This window comes from Corylus avellana, chromosome ca1, assembly GCF_901000735.1.
Source record: "Corylus avellana chromosome ca1, CavTom2PMs-1.0".
Classification (NCBI taxonomy): Eukaryota; Viridiplantae; Streptophyta; class Magnoliopsida; order Fagales; family Betulaceae; genus Corylus; species Corylus avellana.
In genome coordinates this window covers 34,766,962-34,786,848 of record NC_081541.1, presented here as the reverse complement: position 1 = coordinate 34,786,848, position 19,887 = coordinate 34,766,962, and the positions used below count along the sequence as shown (strand labels likewise).

Genomic DNA, 19,887 nt, shown 5'->3' with positions numbered 1-19,887 from the left:
TAGTATACAATGAATGAGTTGTTTACAATTGTGTAGGTATTTAAAGGATGTAAGAAGTAGCAAAATTAAAAGCATTCGAAATGAATCAAACCATGGAAGTAGAGAAAATGAGTAATTTAGCATTATTGCTTGTCTTGGCTTTGTGTATGAGTCAATCGCTAATCACCAACGCCTGGAAAATCCCCAACGAGTGGAAACCCTACAAGTATTTTGTTTACATTGAAAATAGCTTATCAAATCAAACTCTACAAGCTCATTGCAAGTCTGGAGACCAAGATCTTGGCCTCCAGCATATCTCTTTGCGTGAAGAGTTCCATTGGGCATTCGACATGAACTTTTGGGGGACCACACTCTACTTCTGCGACCTGTCGTGGTCGGGTGGACATAAGACCTTTGATGTTTTTAGGGCTACAATGTCTTTCATTTTTGAAAAGTGTTCAGAATCAATTCAATATTTCCAAAATCGAAATTATATGGATTGCAATTGGCGGGTCCAAGATGATGGAATATACTTTTTCGATAGTGAAAATCAAGAATATCATTTAGAGTATACTTGGGAACACTGATAAACTTGAAGGCATGTAGATCTATTATATTGAAGTGGAAAACTTTGTTAATTTTCTCTAATAAATAAAACGAAATGCACTTTATGATCCCAACATTTTGAAGGTTTTTTGTCAATAACATGGTGAATATGTATTGCAATATTAGCCTATATATGAGAAGGAAAAAATGAAATAAAACATTTGACTCTTTTTTTTCTCATCAATGTGCAATTTAGTTATTTAACATATTTTTATGTCCAACTTATAACAGCTAATTAATAGATGGATGGAGTAAATTGGCATTAAAACTTCAAAATAGGATCCAAATTACATTGAGATAAAGTTAAATGAGATAAATGACAAATAAAAGTTGTACTTTATGGAGAAAAGATAATATAGCTATAAAAAAAAAAAAAAAAAAAAACTTTATCAGGAGTGATGATTATATGTTGAGTGTTTAGTTTTAGCTAGTCATAGAATTTAAGTAAACTTTATCGGGAGCTTCCTCCGCCCTCCTCCTCGACCACCTCGACCACCTCTCCCAAGACCCCATTTCCACTCACCAACGCCATTAACACTCTATTCCGGACGAGGATGAAGAAGAAGAAAAGCTCAAGCTTTTACAGCTCTCTTGCAACCAAACGCACCCCACAATTCCCGGGCTCTATCTACGCCCAGTCCCCGAGAGACCCAGATGTCCACTCCTCTCTGCCCCCTCCACGAACCCTGCTTCATGGCAAACCTGAAGACAACGACGACGAGGAGGAGGAAAAGATTATAATGCGTCCGCTCGAATTCGGCGCAAGGTCACTGCCGAGATTTTGAAGGAGGCATGCGAAAGGGCAAGTTTAGAATCACTTACGCCACCAATTTGACGAACAGGTTGGGGCCTTTCATTGACTATGTTATGGTTGAGGCCGCCGCCATGAAGCGCTTCCCTGAGTTCTCCGAGTCCACGTTCAATTTCAGGGCCAAGACCGTGATTCAGGACTCGAATGTAGTGCCACTTACAAGGTAAAAGGACAGAGGCTAAATTAGTGACGTTTTGTTGTTTGTGTGATCTAGTTTATGTGATGTTATCTGTGGTGTTGTTGCGTAGAGTTGTTGAATTTTTGTGAAACCCAATTGCTTTGATTTGATACCAAGTTGTTATTTATTTGTGTTTTTGAATTTAGTGATTCGAAGTGGAAAATGGGGGGTTAAAAAGGGCTTATTATGTTAAATTGTGATTCCTGAATTGTGTATAGGTGGTTGAAACATAATTCAGTGTCGTATCCGAAAATTGGGAAGCTGATTTGCATGTCAAGCGGGAAAATTGAGTCTATAAGACGTGTTGTTGAGTGGTTGAAGTCGATTCGTGTGAAGGGGGAGTTTCTTGGGGTTGCATTCACAAAATCCGGCGAGAATATTTTGGAGTGCAACAATGATGAGTTGGATGAAATCATCGAGTATCTAGAGTGCAATGGAGTTAGGAGGGATTGGATTGGTTATGTCGTGAGCTGGTGCCCCCCGTTGTTGTCTTACAGCTTGGAGGAAGTGAGAGCTCGTGTGCAGTTCTACTTGGATATGGGTATGAATGAGAAGGATTTTGGAACAATGGTCTTCGATTATTCCAGGGTGCTTGGCCAGTTTACTATGGAAGAGATGAATGAAAAAGATATTTGATTCCCTGTGTGCTCTTTCATAATTTTGGAGTCTCATAGGATCCATTTTTTATTATGTAGATTATAGTAGCAAAAGTAATTGAAACATGAGGCATAAGTAATTTTTTAGAAATCATTCACCTTATCCTGATTGTGTGCGTTGATTTCACTTCAATATGATGTGTTCTTAATCACTAACCAATTTGCATAGACATTAAGTGAGAAGCTGCTTGTGTTAACCAGGTTAGTTATTTAAAGGAATTTGGCCTTTGTACTGACGAGGTCGGCAAATTGCTAGCTTTTAAACCACATTTGATGGGCTGTGGCATTGAGGAAACATGGAAGCCTCTTGTTAAGTACCTGTACTACCATGGGATTTAGCGAGATGGAATGAAGAGAATGCTTATGGTTAAACCAATCATCTTCTGTGTTGATTTGGAGACAACCATTGTGCCAAAGGTATTCCCTTACTGATTATATTGTGTATGTACTTGGACATTGTTGTAAATCCGATATTATTATAGAGGCCGACTTCTACAAGCTAGTTGAATTCTTTTGTTTGGGTTTCTTCTTGCTAATGTTGGTCTTACCCCTCAAGTTCTCTCCCTTGGTATCAATTTCCCCTAATGATTCTTGAATTACATGTTTAGTGAATTCTTTCAACATGACCCAGATATATGTTGTATAAAATTTATGTTTTTTTAAATTTTTTATTTTTTTATAATGGTACTAATATTTATTTTTCTTTCCTTGCAAAGGTGCGATTGTTTCAGGACATAGGCATTTGAGACGATGCCATTGGCAACATGCTTGTAAAGTTTCCTTCATTCTAACATACAGCCTCTACAAGAAGCTCCGGCCGGTGGTTTGTTCCTTTCTTACGTCTCGCTATTTTGTGAGGCATTTCTATTTGGCAAAACACAGTCAAAAAGATTAGGGACATCTCCCGACTTGCACGAGTAATGTTTGTATTAAAATGCTAGTAGGTTATATTTGTTTCTGCTGTCTTATAATTTTTATTATTTTTAAAATATGTTAGGCGCAATTGTTTTGGTCCAGCAGAATTATGTCTAATATTGACCTGTAGTGATAAACTGAAATCAGAGTATAATACTGGTCATATTCTTGATGACCAAAGCTGGAGTCAGTGAGAAGGATATTGGGAAGGTTATAGCTTTGGCACCAGAGCTCTTAGGATGCAGCATAGTGAAAAAGCTCGAGGTTAATGTGAAATATTTTCTGTCACTTGGCATACGTGTTCGACAACTGGGTGAGATGATTGCTGATTTTCCCATGCTTCTCCGATACAATCCAGATATCCTCCGTCCAAAGTATCGTTACTTGCGGAGACCTATGGTCCGCCCTCTGAAAGATCTCATCGAGTTTCCCAGGTGAACTGCATCAAAGAGAGTTGTGTTGACTGACCTTAAGTTGATTTTAGAATCTTCTCTATGTTCTTCATTCTGTTGCTTAAAATAAGTTTGGTGATCTATCCTAGTCATCATTAAATGACTTTCCATACTCAAATGAGTGCAAGGTCTCACAAAGAGGCTCTTATATTTTGCAAATTCAGAAAAGATACTGTTTTAGAATCTCTTGTCATTCATATTAGCTTTTGACACTGTCCATGATGAACTTGTCTGCAGGGTTTTCAGCTATTCTCTTGATGCCCGAATAATTCCAAGGCATAAGATTTTGGTGGAGAGGCGGATAAATTTAAAGCTGCGCTACATGTTGGCAAGCACCGATGAAGAGTTTGAGAAAAAGGTTGAGGCTATGGTGGAAAGGCGTCGAAGATTTGAAGAAGCTGGTCTCGTGGATGACGACAATCTCTCTGATTCCGAGGCAACTGAGGCCCCTGTGGATAATATTAATCTTTCTGTAAGTGGGGCAATGTAGTAAGTTCTGAAACTCAATCTGTCTTGTGTTCCAAGGTCAAAACCAGCATAGGTTTTAGGAACCCAGAAGAACAGGCGTTCTTTGAAGTCAATGGAGATGTGTTTCCGAAATACAGAACGCCATTTGTTCTGCGATCAAAAGTGGCGTTCTTTGAGGTTATGGAATAAAAATGTCAGGTGTTTCTGGAAGATAGACAGGCGACAAGCATTTTGAGAATGGAAATGGCATGAGAATAGGAGTAAAATGACATTATATGGTGGGAAAGACGACATTCGTTTCTGAAATCTGAACAACAAGCATCTTGCAAAGGGAAAACAAAATCCAGCTGGTTACCAGCATTTTCTGATCCCCTGAATTGGACATGGGTTTGTTCTGGCTATCAGCACTAATGCCAAGTTCAAGGTCCACCACAGGTTGTTATTACCTGACAGAGTGCTCATCATTCTATGCTGGGAAGGGTCTGACTTTTGATAATTTTGGACTTCCAAATCCCACACAACCTCCTGCAGCGGGAAATTCTGGGAAGCGCAATGGAAAGAAAATCATATTGGCCGCAGTTGTTGGGGGAATTGGCTTTGTTCTTTTGGTTGTGTTGTTGGTACTGCTGCTGTTATGCACCCGCAAGAGGGGTGCTACAAATCAAAGAGGGGTTGGTGTGGGGCCAGTTCCTGCCGAAGGCAGTGCACCACCTCCCGGATTAGTGATTAACTTTTCCAGTCTGGGAGACGCATTTACATATCAGCAACTGCTTCAAGCCACAGGTGACTTCAGCGAAACAAACCTCATCAAACATGGCCACTCGGGGGATCTGTTCCGGGGTGTCTTGGAGAATGGGATCTATGTGGTCATCAAAAGGATTGATTTGCACGCAATTAAAAAGGAAACATACCTTCTGGAATTGGATTTCTTTAGTAAGCCTTCACATACACGATTGGTCCCCTTCTTGGGATACTGCCTAGAGAATGAGCACGAGAAGTTCCTTGTTTACAAGTTCATGCCAAATGGAGACTTTTCAAATTCCTTGTACAGGAAAAACAATTCAGAGGAAGATGGTTTAATGTCATTGGATCGGATAACAAGACTGAAAATTGCAATAGGAGCTGCGGGTGGTCTATGTTATCTGCATCACCTTCCTGTTATTGATGTAAGTCAGTTGTTCTGGTGAAAGTTTGGACGTATCTAAAGCCGCTTCCCCACCTTCATTTATATAACTAATACTTCATTATTGCCAATTCACCGAATTAACTGAGTTCTGTCATCATAATATGATATTTATTTCCATATGTAAATCTCAAGTGAATTTAACATACCTTTTACATTTTGTTGAAGGTTTGTGTCTATCTATTGGCATGCTCATTAATGAATGTTTCTCAATATGAATATAAAACTGATGGTAGCTTGAGCATGACTTCGTGATAGGTTCATATTCTTAAGAAGCTTTGAGAGTTAAACCATGGCATATGTTAATTGCTGCCTAGAGAGAGCTTACTATATGCTGCAAGATACTAGTTATGAGCGTCGGTGAAAGTTGAAATATGGGCAAACCAATAGTGGCTGTGAAGTAGAAGCAAGCCACTATTGGTTAATTCAAAAAAAAGAAAAAAAGAAAAAAAAGAAGAGTTAATTCATATGGAAACCACTTCTATTAGTTAACCAACAATTTAACAATTTAATAGGATTAGGAATAAGTAACCTTAGAACATTAATAGTGTTTAACAGTTTATCATATGTCCATTAAATTCTTAGTGTACAATGAATGAGTTGTTTACAATCATGTGGGTATTTAAAGGATGTAAGAAGTAGCAAAATTTGAAGCATTGGAAATAAATCAAGTCATGGAAGTAGAGAAAATGAGTAATTTAGCACTCTCGCTAGGTGGCTCTCTAAAAGGTATGTTGTTCACATTGAAAATAGGTTATCAAATCATACTCTACAAGTTCATTGTTAGTCCGAAGACCAAGATCTTGGCCTTCAGCATCCCTCTGGGTGAACAGTTCAAATGGGGGTTTTATGTCAATTTTTGGGGGACCACACTCTACTTCTGCAACCTGTCGTGGCCGGGTGGACATAAGACCTTTGATGCTTTCTCGACTTATTACTACGATGTTTTGTGTGACTTTCAATTCAAAAATCAACCTTATTTGAATTGCCTTTGGTGGGCCCAAGATGATGGAATATACTGGTTTGATAATAATGAACAAAAATATTATTTATGGGCATATTGGCAAACATGAAGGCACACAGATCTATTATAATAAGGTCGGGCAACTTTGTTAATTTTATCCAATAAATAAAATGAAAAGCACTTTCCAATACCAACGTTTTGAAAAGTTTTTTCTCAATAACATGGTGATTATGTATTGTTATATATGAGAAGGAAAAATTGAAATAAAACATTTGACTCTTTTTTTCTCATAAATGTGCAATTTATTTATTTAACATATTTTTATGTCTAACCTATAACAGCTAATTAATAGATGGATGGAGCAAATTGGCATTGAAACTTAAAAATAGGATCCAAATTACATTGAGCTAAAGTTAAATGAGATAAATGACAAATAAGTGGTAGTTTATGGAGAAAAGATATATATAGTTATAAAAAAACTTTATCAGGAGTGATGATTATATGTTTATTTATTTAGTGATTATATGTTCATTGAGCTACATGGGATGTTGGGGTTTTGTTGTAAGAACCAAGAATACAGAATGAAATTTTTCTTCAATTCTTTGGACCTCAAAGATTAGCTAGTTTTAGCTAGTGCTAGAATTGAAGTAAACTTTATCGGGAGCTTGTGCTGGACTTTCATTTGCATTTTGCGGCAGCTTTTGGAGCTATAACGGCAGATACACCATGAGACATACATACATAGATGTGGAAATTGCCTTATGGGACAATGTCGCTTTAATAGCTCTTTTTTTGTTTTTTTTTTTTTGGGTGCAAATGCAGTAGCTTCATGGTGTTTCTTTAACCTCTTGAACTAACAACCACTTTTAATTTAGCCTCATAAATTGACTAGTGTAATACTTAAATACATCAAACTATCATCTTGTTATAATTAAGCGTCTCTGTTAGTGTTGATCCATACTTAGATGCATCAAATATTTAAAGAGTAATGCTACATGTATTCTCACTTTCTTACACCAATTTTTTCACACTCATACGTAACTTTTAAAATTACAATTAGATTAAAATGCAATAAAGATTCATCTTATATACAATGATAGTTTTAAAAGCCACTTATGGGTATGAGACCAATTATTTCGTACCTATATGTGGCTTTCTAAAACTATCATTAGATTAAAATGCAAAAAATTAACATATATAGTAAATCAGTTTCCTCCAAACTGGTTTACATTGCGCATTTTTATAAATATGTGACAAATAGATGCTCTAAATGTAAATGATAATTATATGTTTTGAAGATGCACATTAATTTGGAAACCATTTATTTTCTTCATTAAGACAATTAAATATAGAGTTAAATACTAAAAACCCCTTAGGGTTTGGACACTTTATTTTTTTCCCCTTAGGTTTTGATTTGTATCATAGGAGGTACTTGTGGTTTTAATAAAGACCAAATTGGTCATTCCATCAATTGACCGTTAGTTGACTTAGCGAAAGTCCAAGTCACTGACACATGAACCAATTAAAATTCTACACCTGGCATAAGTGGCCACGTCATCAGTGATGACATGGCCACCTAATTAAATTTTTTATTTTATTTTTAAAAAATTTTAAAAAAATATTTTTTCAAAAAAAAAAAATTTGGGGGGCCACCTCCATCTGGCCGGATGAGAGTGGCCGAGCCACCCCCAGTACCCACTGGTGGTGGCTCGGCCACCCCCTTGGTGCCCAAGAGGGTGGCCGAAACCACCCCCAACCTTAAAAGCTTTCCTAGTCTCTTCGATAACCTTTATCTATTTTCTCTCTCAAAAGAAAGCATCTCCAAAACGCGCGATTCCCATTGCTAGGGTTTGCATGTTTAGTGGAAGAAAGGAAATCACTCTTCACTCTCCCAAAACTTACTGTATGTTTTCCCTCCAAATTCTCTCTTCAATGCCTTCGATCTTTTGTTTTTAGTGCTCTTCTGCCCTGGGCCCTGGCATTGCTCTTCGTACGCTATTCTAGAGTGCGAAGAAGTTGTCTGTTTTGAGGAAAATTGTTCTTTGTGAAAATCTTTTGGATTGTTCATGGGCCACCCCCAAATGGCCAAGGGGTGGCCCCCCAATTTTATTTTTTATTTTTTATTTTTTTGAAAAAATATATTTTTTTAATTTTTTTAAAAATAAAATAAAAAATTTAATTAGGTGGTCACATCATCATTGGTGACATGGCCACTTATGCCAAGTGTCGAATTTTAATTGGTCCACATGTTAGTGACGTGGACTTCCATTAAGTCAACTAACGGTCAATCGATGGAATGACCAATTTGGTCTTTATTAAAACCACAGGTACCTTATGTGATACAAATCAAAACCCATGGAGAAAAAAATAAAGTATTCAAACCCTAAGGGGGTTTTTAGTATTTAACCCTTAAATATATTACAAATAAAATCCCTGCATTTTAATTGTAAATTTTCCAAATTCAAAGAAAAATTTACAAAAGAGAAGTAATAAATTTGAATCAATATAATATAGAAAAAAATATAAGGGACACAAGCGAAAACTGAAGAACATAACCACATGATAAAGATAAATAGAGAGAGGCTTCGAAAAACCCTAGAGGAGAAGAAAGTGTGCTTCCAATCTTTCCGAAGGCGGGGAAGGTGAATCAAGAGTAGAAAGCGAGTCTATTGGTATCGGTGTGGTTAATGGCTGAAGATTTTTTCAGCTGGAACACAACAAGTGAGGCCAAAAGGGAGATAGTTTAAGTGGTAGGGATTCCAGTCTCCCAAAGGTATGACAAGTACTTTGGGCTTCCAGCTTTGGTGGGCAAATCCAGAACTAAAGCTTTTCAGAATATTAAAGATAAAGTGCAGAAAAGACTGCAGGATTGGAAACTGAAGTTCCTGTCTCAAGCGGGGAAGGAGATTTTATTGAAGGCAGTTATTCAGGCTATTCCTACATATAGCATGAGTGTCTTCCTTTTACCAAAAGGTTTGTGCACGGAGATTAATGCAATTATGCAAAAATTTTGGTGGGATCAAAAGGAAAGCGAAAAAAGGATCCATTGGATGAGTTGTGCCCATATGGGGGTGTCAAAACAAAGAGGCGAAATGGGTTTTCGTGATCTACCAAGTTTTAATAAAGCATTACTAGCAAAGCAATGATGGAGATTAATGCAATTTCCGGACAGTTTGACAGCCCAAATCATTAAAGCAAAGTACTACCCTGGGTCAAATTTTATGGAAGCAAGCCTTGGTTCAAAACCATCATTTGCTTGGCGTAGCATTTTTGGAGCGAGGGACCTGCTCCATGAAGGTTTGTGTTGGAGAATCGGCAATGGGAATAGAGTCAGAATCTGGGGAGATAGGTGGATTCCAAACCCAACTACGTACACGATCCAATCTCCACCTAAGAAACTTGATCCTTGTGCAACGATAAGGGAGCTGATTGACCCAAGCACGGGCTGGTGGAATCAAGATCTGCTTCGGGAACTCTTTACGCAGGATGAGCTGATGGCCATTAATTCTATACCAATCTGTGCAACAACACAACTTGACACACTAATATGGAGGTGCACCAACACAAGAAGTTTCACTGTCAAGAGTGCTTACCATTTGGCCAAGGAGTTGGACGCAAAAAGACAACCGGAGAGTTCAAGAAGGATGGGGGACAAAGAGTTATGGAGCATATTGTGGAAGCTACCTTTGACAAATGCAGAAAAAAATTTCATGTGGAGGGCAAGCCACAATCTCCTTCCGACAAGAGATAATCTCCTAAGGCGAAAGGTAGTTCAAGACCCTATGTGCCCCATCTGCAACAATGAAGGTGAGACAGTATACCATATCTTGTGGGACTGCCCTTCCGAGAGAGATGTGTGGGGGATGAGTCATCGGGCTCTGTAGAAATTTGCTCATAGTGGCCCTGAGTTAGTACATGTTTATTTTTTGAAGAACTGAGTTAGTACATGTTGCTGAGGAGATATGGACAAGATATTCTCTCCACCTTCATTCGGACAGCAAGGAAGATATGGTTCAGACGGAACAGTTTTGTTCATGGAGACGAATTTTCACATCCAAATAGAATTATTTCGGAAGTGGAAAGCCATACAAAAGAGTTTAAACAGGTATTTGACTCTGAACAATCACTCATGGCTGTTAACACACCCCTACCAGAAGCAGCATGGACGAAACCGCCCCCGGGTTGGTGGAAGATTAATTGGGATTTTGCTATCGATAAGACCCAATGTCAAACAGGGATGGGGATGCTAGTTAGGGACCAAACTGGAACGGTGATAGCAACCAAGTGTCTCTCCCGTGCAGGCAATTTAGAACCAACGGCTGGGGAAGCTTTGGCATCTCTTCATGCAATACGCTGGTGCCAAGAATTAGGAAGACGAGCTATTATCTTAGAAGGGAACGCGAAACAAGTAGTGGACACGATAAACTCCAATGTCAACAATGAAAGCAGATTTGGTCACATTGTGGAGGATATTCGCCAATTTCTAAAGACATTTCCTAAGTGGCGCTGTGTTTTTGTAAACTGGAAGGCAAATGCCGCGGCTCATGGATTAGCTAAGGGGGCAACAAAATTTATCATGGATAGGGAATGGAAGGGGGAAACCCCGGATTGTATCTGTGATATTATTGAGATTGAGAAAATTACTCTATCTCAAGATTAATTGATGAATGACACAAATTCTCTTCAAAAAAAAAAAAAAAAAAGGATAAATAGAGAGAAAATGAAAATACTAATATAATTGGAAAAAAAAAATTGTAGTATATATTTTCATTGAGAAACAATGATCAGAAACTCTCTATCTCTTTCTCTCTCTTGTCTTTTTCATAAATTGAGTATAAAATTTACAAAATAACATTGAGATATAAATAGAAAACAAGAAAAGAAAAAAAGAAAAATAAAGAGAGAGAGGGAGAGAGAAAGAGAGAATTTGGGAACCTTTTGTTTTTTTTTTCATTAAGATGTCAATTAAATGCATTCCAAAAAAACCCCTACATTTTAATTGTCTCACATTGAAGATATAAACAGAAATCAAGAGAACATAAAAAGAAAAATAGAGAGAGAAAGAGAAAATTTGGGAGCCTTTTGTTTTCTTCATTAAGACAATTAAATATATTACAAATAAAACCCCTAAGTTGTAATTGTAAAATTACCTGAATTCAACATAAAATTTGCAAAAGATAAGTAATCAATTTGAATAAAAATAATATATAATTTAGAAAAAAACATATGAGGGACGCAACAAAAATTGAAGAACATAACCGCAGGATAAAGATAAAAAAAAATTAAAATAATAAAATTAAATAAAAATAAAAATAAAAATACTAATATAATTAAAAAGAACTCTTATAACAATAACAACAACAACAAAAAGGAGAAAAAAATTGTATTATATTTTTTTAATTGTCTCACATTGAGATTATAAACAGAAATCAAGATAATATAAAAAGCAAAATAGAGAGAGAAAGAAAGAAAATTTGGGTACATTTTGTTTTATTCATTAAGACAATTAAATATATTACAAATAAAATCCCTAAATTTCAATTGTAAAATTTCTTGAATTCAATGTAAAATTTGCAAAAGAGAAGTAATCAATTTGAAAAAAAATAATATATAATTTGAAAAAAAAAAAAAAAACAAGGGTCACAAATGAAAATTGAAGAACATAACCACAAGATAAAGATAACAAAAAAAAAAAAAAAAAAGAGAAAAAAATTGTATTATAGTTTTTCGTTGAGAAACAACGATTGGAAACACTCTCTCTCTTTTCTTTTTCATAATTTGAGTGTAAAATTTACAAAATAACATTGAGATATAAATAGAAAGCAAGAGAAGAAAAAATAAAAAATAAACAGAGAGAGAGAAAGAGAGAATTTGGGAACATTTTCTTTTCTTCATGAAGATATCAATTAAATGAATTCCAAATAAAACCTCTACGTTTTAATTGTCTCATATTGAGGATATAAAGACAAAGTAAGAGAAGATAAAAATAAAAATAGAGAGAAAGAAAAAATTTGATAACCTTTTGTTTTCTTTATTAAGACAATTAAATATATTACAAATAAAACCTCTAAGTTTTAATTGTAAAATTTCCTGAATTCAATGTAAAATTTGCATAAGAGAAGTAATCATTTTGAATAAAAGTAATATATAATTTAGAAAAAAAAAATACAAGGGACACAATCGAAAATTGAAGAACATAACCACAGGATAAAGATAAAAAAACAAAAAACAAAATAAAATAAAATACTAATATAATTGAAAAGAATTGTTATAACATAAAAGAAAAAAAGAAAAAATTGTATTATATTTTTTCATTGAGAAACAACAATTGGAAACTCTCTCTCTTGTCTTTTTCATAAATTGAGTGTAAAGTTTACAAAATAACATTGAGATACAAATAGAAACCAAGAGAAGAAAAAAGAAAAATAAACAGAGAGAGAAAGAGAGAATTTGAAAACATTTTCTTTTCTTCATTAAGACATCAATTAAATGCATTCCAAATAAAACTCCTACATTTTAATTGTCTAATATTGAGGATATAAACAGAAAGCAATAGAAGATAAAAAATAAAAAATAAATAAAAAAAAATTGAGAACCTTTTGTTTTATTTATTAAGACAATTAAATATATGACGAGTAAAACCGCTATATTTTAATTGTCTCACATTGATATATATGTAGAAAGTAGAAACCAAGAGAAGATGAAAAGAAAATTAATTAAAGAGACATAATTTATGAACCATTTGTTTTATTCATTAAGACATTATATGCATTACAAATAAAACCCTACTTTTTAAATTCATTATGTTTTAATTGTCTCACCTAAATGAAAGTCTACTTTAAAAAAACCATGTGTCGCAATTCTAGGCACTCCCTAAGATGACCGGTTCACTCACAAAAACAAATGGGTTCAGGACACGTGTTGCTATTTTAGGCACTCTCTAAGCTAAAATTCGCCATATATATATATATATATATATATATGATACATGATATGATATGTTATGCTATGATTGAGATATAAATAGAAAGTAAGAGAAGAACAAAGAAAAATAAACAATGAGAGAGAGAAAAGGAGAATTTGGGAACCTTTTATTTTCTTCATCAAGACTTCAATTAAATGCATTCCAAATAAAACCCATACGTTTTAATTGTCTCACATTGAAGATATAAACATAAATCAAGAGAATATAAAAAGAAAAATAGAGAGAGAAAGATAAAATTTAGAAACCTTTTATTTTCTTCATTAAGACAATTAAATATATTACAAATAAAACTCCTATGTTTAAATTGCAAAATTTCCTGAATTCAATGTAAAATTTGAAAAAGAGAAGTAATCAATTTAAATAAAAAATATATATAATTTATATAAAAAAAAAAATATATAAGGGACACAAACGAAAATTGAAGAACATAACCACATGATAAAGATAAAAATAAAATAAAATAACGAAAAAGGAGAGTTAATTCATATGGAAACCACTTTTATTAGTTAACCAACAATTTAATAGGATTAGGAGTAAGTAAATTAGAACATTAATAGTGTTTAACGGTTTATCATATGTGCCATTAAATTTTAAGTGTACAATGAATGAGTTGTTTTTTGACATGTCCACACAAGAAGGGAGAAGGAGGATTCGAACTAGTGACCTTCGCTTCATGAGGCGAGGTCTTTAGCTGATTGAGCTACCCTTTGGGTACATCGTGTGAGTATTTAAAGGATGTAAGAAGTAGCAAAATTTGAAGTATTGGAAATGAATCAAGCGATGAAAGTAGAGAAAATGAGTAATTTAGTACTCTTGCTTGTTTTGGCTTTGTGCATGAGTCAACCGCTAATCACCAACGCCAGCTGGTTCTCCAAAAGGTATGTTGTTCACATTGAAAATAGGTTATCAAATTATACTCTACAAGCTCATTGTAAGTCTGGAGACCAAGATCTTGGCCTCCAGCATATTTCTCTGGGTAAACAATTCCAATGGGGGTTTTACAACAACTTTTGGGGGGGCACAATCTACTTCTGCAACCTGTCGTGGCCGGGTGGACAATTGACCTTTGATGCTTACAGTTCTGATTTCAATGTTTGTGAACCATGGACGCCATTCACAAGTAAACCTGTTTTGAATTGCGTTTGGCGGGTCCAAGATGATGGAATATACTTGCTCAATGTTGTAAAGCAAAAATATAATTTACAAGAGACATGGGAACATTGGTAAACTTGAAGGCATGTAGATCTATTATAATGAGGTCGGGCAACTTTGTTAATTTTCTCCAATAAATAAAACGAAAAGCACTTTCTGATTTCAACGTTTTAAAGGTTTTTCTCAATAGCATGGTGAATATGTATTGATATATATGAGATGGAAAAAATGAAATAAAACATTCGACTCTCTTTTTTCTCATAAATGTGCAATTTAGTTATTTAACATATTTTTATGTCCAACCTATAACAGCTAATTAATAGATGGATGGAGTAAATTGGCATTAAAACTACAAAATAGGATCCAAATTACATTGAGCTAAAGTTAAATGAGATAAATGACGAATAAGTTGTAGTTTATGGAGAAAAGATATATATAGTTATAAAAAAAATAAAAAACTTTATCAGGAGTGATGATTATATGTTTATAGTTACAAGGGATGTTGGGGTTTTGTTGTAAGAACCAAAAATACAGAATGAAATTTTACTTCAATTCTTAGAATCTAAAAGATTAGCTAGTTTTATCTAGTGATAGAATTGAAGTAAACTTTATCGGGAGCTTGTGCTTGACTTTCATTTGCATTTTGTGGAAGCTTTTGGAGCTATAACGGCAGATACGCCATGAGACATGCATACATACATGTGGAAATTGCCTTATGGGAATATGTCCCACTAATAGCCTTTTTTTTTTTTTTTTTTTTTAATGAGATAAATGACAAATAAGTGGTAGTTTATAGAGAAAAGATATATATAGTTATTAAAAATAATAATAATAATAAAAAATAAAAATAAAAACTTTATCAAGAGTGATGATTATATATTTATATGTTTAGTGATTACATGTTGGGGCTTCATGGTGTTCTTTAACTTCTTGAACAAACTACCATTTTTAATTTAGCCTCATAAATTGACTAGTGTAATACTTTAATGCATCAAACTATCATCTTGTAGTAATTAAGCCTTTCTGTTCGTGTTAATCCATGCTTAGATGCATCAAATATTTAAAGAGTAATGCTACACATACTCCCACTTTCTTACACCATTTTTTTCACACCCATAAGTAGCTTTTAAAATTAAGGGGGGACTTCATGGTGTTTCTTTAACTTATTGAACAAACCACCATTTTTAATTTAGCCTCGTAAATTGACTAGTGTAATACTTAAATACATCAAACTATCATTTTATAGTAATTAAGCCTCTCTGTTCGTGTTGATTCATACTTAGATGCATCAAATATTTAAAGAGTAATGCTACACATACTCTCACTTTCTTATACCATTTTTCTCCACACCCATAGGTAGCTTCTAAAATTAGCATTTGATTAAAATGCAATAAAGATTCATCTTATATCTAATTATTGTTTTAAAAGCCATCTATAGATATGAGACCCATTATTCCCGACCTATATGTAGCTTTCTAAAACTATCATTGGATTAAAATGCAAAAAATTAACATATAAATAGTAAACTAGTTTTTATAAATATGTGAGAAATAGATGCTCTAAATGTATGTTTATATGTTTTTAAGATACAAGTTAATTTAATAGCATGAGTCGAAAGAAATTTCTTTCGGAAAAACTTTATTAAAAAAAAAAAAAAAAAAAACGAAAGAATTGATCCAGAAAATGTCCTGACAACTAGACCATGGGACCTTGATGTAAAGCTAATCATCATTTTGTACCAAAGACAAGTGGAGCATTATCTTCCCCAACTCGCGCCGGTGCCGCTCCATTCGGCATTCTGTGTGTGTCCATTCCATTGCAAATAACATGCTTTCATGCCCATCCCACTATCACCTCCACCCTCCACACCCCTCTCTACTCCTCCTCCGCCCGAACCCCATCTCCGCCACTATATCCTCCTGTCTCCGCAGACACAACTCCAAGTCCGCCGCCCTCCTCCTCCGCCACCTCTCCCAAGACCCCATTTCCACTCCCCAACACCATGAACACTCTATTCCGGACGAGGATGAAGAAGAAGAAAAGCTCAAGCTTTTACAGCTCTCTCTTGCAACCAAACGCACCCCACAATTCCCAGGCTCTATCTACGCCCAGTCCCCGAGCGACCCAGATGTCCACTCCTCTCTGCCCCCTCTACGAACCCTGCTCCATGGCAAACCTGAAGAGAACGACGACGACGACGAGGAAAAGATTATAATGCGTGCGCTCGAGATTCGGCGCAAGGTCACTGCCGAGATTTTCAAGGAGGCCATGCGAAGGGGCAAGTTTGGAATCACTTACGCCACCAATTTGACGAACAGGTTGGGGTCTTTCATTGACTATGTTATGGTTGAGGCCGCCGCCATGAAGCGCATGCCTGAGTTCTCTGAGTCCACGTTCAATTTCAGGGCCAAGACCGTGATTCAGGACTCGAATGTAGTGCCACTTATAAGGTAAAAGGACAGAGGTTAAATTAGTGACGTTTTGTTGTTTATGTGATGCTATTTGTGGTGTTGTAGCGTAAAGTTGTTGAATTTTTGTCAAATCCAATTGCTCTGATTTGATACCAAGTTGTTATTTGTTTGTGTTTTTGAATTTAGTGAGTCGAAGTGGAAAATAGGGGGTTAAAAAGGGATTATTATGTTAAATTGTGCTTCCTGAATTGTGTATAGGTGGTTGAAACATAATTCAGTGTCGTATCCGAAAATTGGGAAGCTGATTTGCATGTCAAGGGGGAAAATTGAGTCTATAAGACGTGTTGTTGAGTGGTTGAAGTCGATTCGTGTGAAGGGGGAGTTTCTTGGAGTTGCACTCACAAAAGCTGGCGAGAATATTTTGGAGCGCAACAATGATGAGTTGGATGAAATCATTGAGTATCTAGAGTGCAATGGAGTTAGGAGGGATTGGATTGGTTATGTCGTGAGCCGGTGTCCCCCGTTGTTGTCTTACAACATGGAGGAAGTGAGAGCTCGTGTGCAGTTCTACTTGGATATGGGTATGAATGAGAAGGATTTTGGAACAATGGTCTTCGATTATCCCAGGGTGCTTGGCCAGTTTACTATGGAAGAGATGAATGAAAAGGTATTCGATTCCCTGTGTGCTCTTTCATAATTTTGGAGTCTCATAGGATCCATTTTTTATTATGTAGATTATAGTAGCAAAAGCAATTGAAACATGAGGCAGAAGTAATTTTTTTAGAAATCATTCACCGTATCCTGATTGTGTGCGTTGACTTCACTCAATATGATGTGTTCTTAATCACTAACCAATTTGCATAGACATTAAGTGCGATGCTGCTTGTGTTAACCAGGTTAGTTATTTAAAGGAATTTGGCCTTTGTACTGAGGAGGTTGGCAAATTGCTAGCGTTTAAACCACATTTGATGGGCTGTGGCATTGAGGAAACATGGAAGCCTCTTGTTAAGTACCTGTACTACCATGGGATTTCCCGAGATGGAATGAAGAGAATGCTTATGGTTAAACCAATCATTTTCTGTGTTGATTTGGAGACAACCATTGTGCCAAAGGTATCCCTTACTGGTTATATTGTGTATATACTTGGAGATTGTTGTAAATCCGATATTATTACAGAGGTCGACTTCTACAAGCTTGTTGAATTCTTTTGTTTGGGTTTCTTCTCGCTAATGTTGGTCTTACCCCTCAAGTTCTCTCCCTTTGTATCAGTTTCCCCTAATTATTCTTGAATTACATGTTTAGTGAATTCTTTGAACATGACCCAGATATATGTTGTATAAATTTTATGCTTTTTTTTATATTTTATTTTTATTGTTATAATTTATGATAATGGTACTAATATTTCATTTTTCTTTCATTGCAAAGGTGCGATTTTTTCAGGACATAGGCGTTCGAGACGATGCCATTGGCAACATGCTTGTAAAGTTTCCCTCTTTTCTAACATACAGCCTCTACAAGAAGCTCCGGCCAGTGGTTTGTTCCTTTCTCACGTCTCACTATTTTGTGAGGCATTTCTATTTGGCAAAACACAGTCAAAAAGATTAGGGACATCTCCCGACTTGCACGAGTAAAGTTTGTATTAAAATGCTAGTAGGTTATATTTGTTTCTGCTGTCTTATAATTTTTTTTTATTTGTAAAACATGTTAGGCGCAATTTTTTTGGTCCAGCAGCATTACGTCTAATATTGACCTGTAGTGATAAACTGAAATCAGAGTATAATACAGGTCATATTCTTGATGACCAAAGCTGGAGTCAGTGAGAAGGATATTGGGAAGGTTATAGCTTTGGCACCAGAGCTCTTAGGATGCAGCATAGTGAAAAAGCTTGAGGTTAATGTGAAATATTTTCTGTCACTTGGCATACGTGTTCGACAACTGGGTGAGATGATTGCTGATTTTCCCATGCTTCTCCGATACAATCCAGATATCCTCCGTCCAAAGTATCGTTACTTGCGGAGAACTATGGTCCGCCCTCTGAAAGATCTCATCGAGTTTCCCAGGTGAACAGCATCAAAGAGAGTTGTGTTGACCTTAAGTTGATTTTAGAATCTTCTCTATGTTTCTTCATTCTTTTGCTTAAAATAAATTGGGTGATCTATCCTAGTCATCATTAAATGACTTTCCATACTCAAATGAGAGCAAGGTCTCACAAAGAGGCTCTTATATTTTGCAAATTCAGAAAATATACTGTTTTAGAATCTCTTGTCCTTCATATTAGCTTTGACACTGTCCATGATGAACTTGTCTGCAGGTTTTTCAGCTATTCTCTTGATGCCCGGATAATTCCAAGGCATAAGATTTTGGTAGAGAGGCGGATAAATTTAAAGCTGCGCTACATGTTGGCAAGCACCGATGAAGAGTTTGAGAAAAAGGTTGAGGCTATGGTGGAAAGGCGTCGAAGATTTGAAGAAGCCGGTCTCGTGGATGACGACAATCTCTCTGATTCCGAGGCAACTGAGGCCCCTGTGGATAATATTAATCTTTCTGGAAGTGGGGCAATATAGTAAGTTCTGAAACTCAATCTGTCTTGTGTTCCAAGGTCAAAACCAACATAGGTTTTAGGAACCCAGAAGAACAGGCCTTCTTTGAAGGCAATGGAGATGTGTTTCAGAACCTCAAAGTAGCTTTCTTTGTGGTTATGGAATAAAAATGTCAGGTGTTTCTGGAAGATAGACGACAAGCATCTCGAGAATGGAAATGACATGAGAATAGGAGAAAAATGACATTTTATAGTGGGAAAGACAACATTCGTTTCTGAAATCAGAACGACAAGCATCTTGCAAAAGGAAAACAAAATCCTGCCGATTACCAGCATTTTCTGATCCCCTGAACCGGACATGGGTTTGTTCTGGCTATCAGCACTGATGCGAGGTTCAAGGTCCACCACAGCTTGTTATTACCTGTGATACTGGCAGCAACGTCGTTCTTCACGAATCTCCATTGACATTTTCTTTTATCCTTTTTATCGGAAAAGAATGAAAGAAACATAATTGTAATACCAACCATAGTTGTTCTATGATGTTTATATCAGCATTAGTGGTGTCCCTTATGGTATCAACGGTATTCC

The 19,887-nt window shown here is 35.7% G+C and overlaps 1 protein-coding gene and 1 pseudogene across 2 annotated transcripts; both read left to right on the top strand.

Moving 5' to 3' along the window:
• Positions 1-92: 92 nt before the first annotated feature.
• On the top strand, positions 93-5,319 carry LOC132170803 (transcription termination factor MTERF2, chloroplastic-like; annotated as a pseudogene).
• A 10,775-nt stretch (positions 5,320-16,094) lies between these two features.
• Positions 16,095-19,878, top strand: LOC132184212 (transcription termination factor MTERF2, chloroplastic-like). 2 transcript variants are annotated; one of them, XM_059597759.1, is made up of 6 exons: positions 16,095-16,799; positions 17,019-17,427; positions 17,657-17,872; positions 18,186-18,293; positions 18,546-18,820; positions 19,072-19,878. In XM_059597759.1, exons 1-6 carry the CDS (start codon positions 16,177-16,179, stop codon positions 19,322-19,324), a joined length of 1,884 nt encoding a protein of 627 aa, XP_059453742.1. In that variant the 5' UTR covers positions 16,095-16,176; the 3' UTR covers positions 19,325-19,878. The 2 variants fall into 2 exon arrangements, with proteins under 2 accessions (XP_059453742.1, XP_059453749.1); XM_059597766.1 differs by lacking the exon at positions 17,657-17,872.
• The last annotated feature ends 9 nt before the right edge of the window (positions 19,879-19,887 follow it).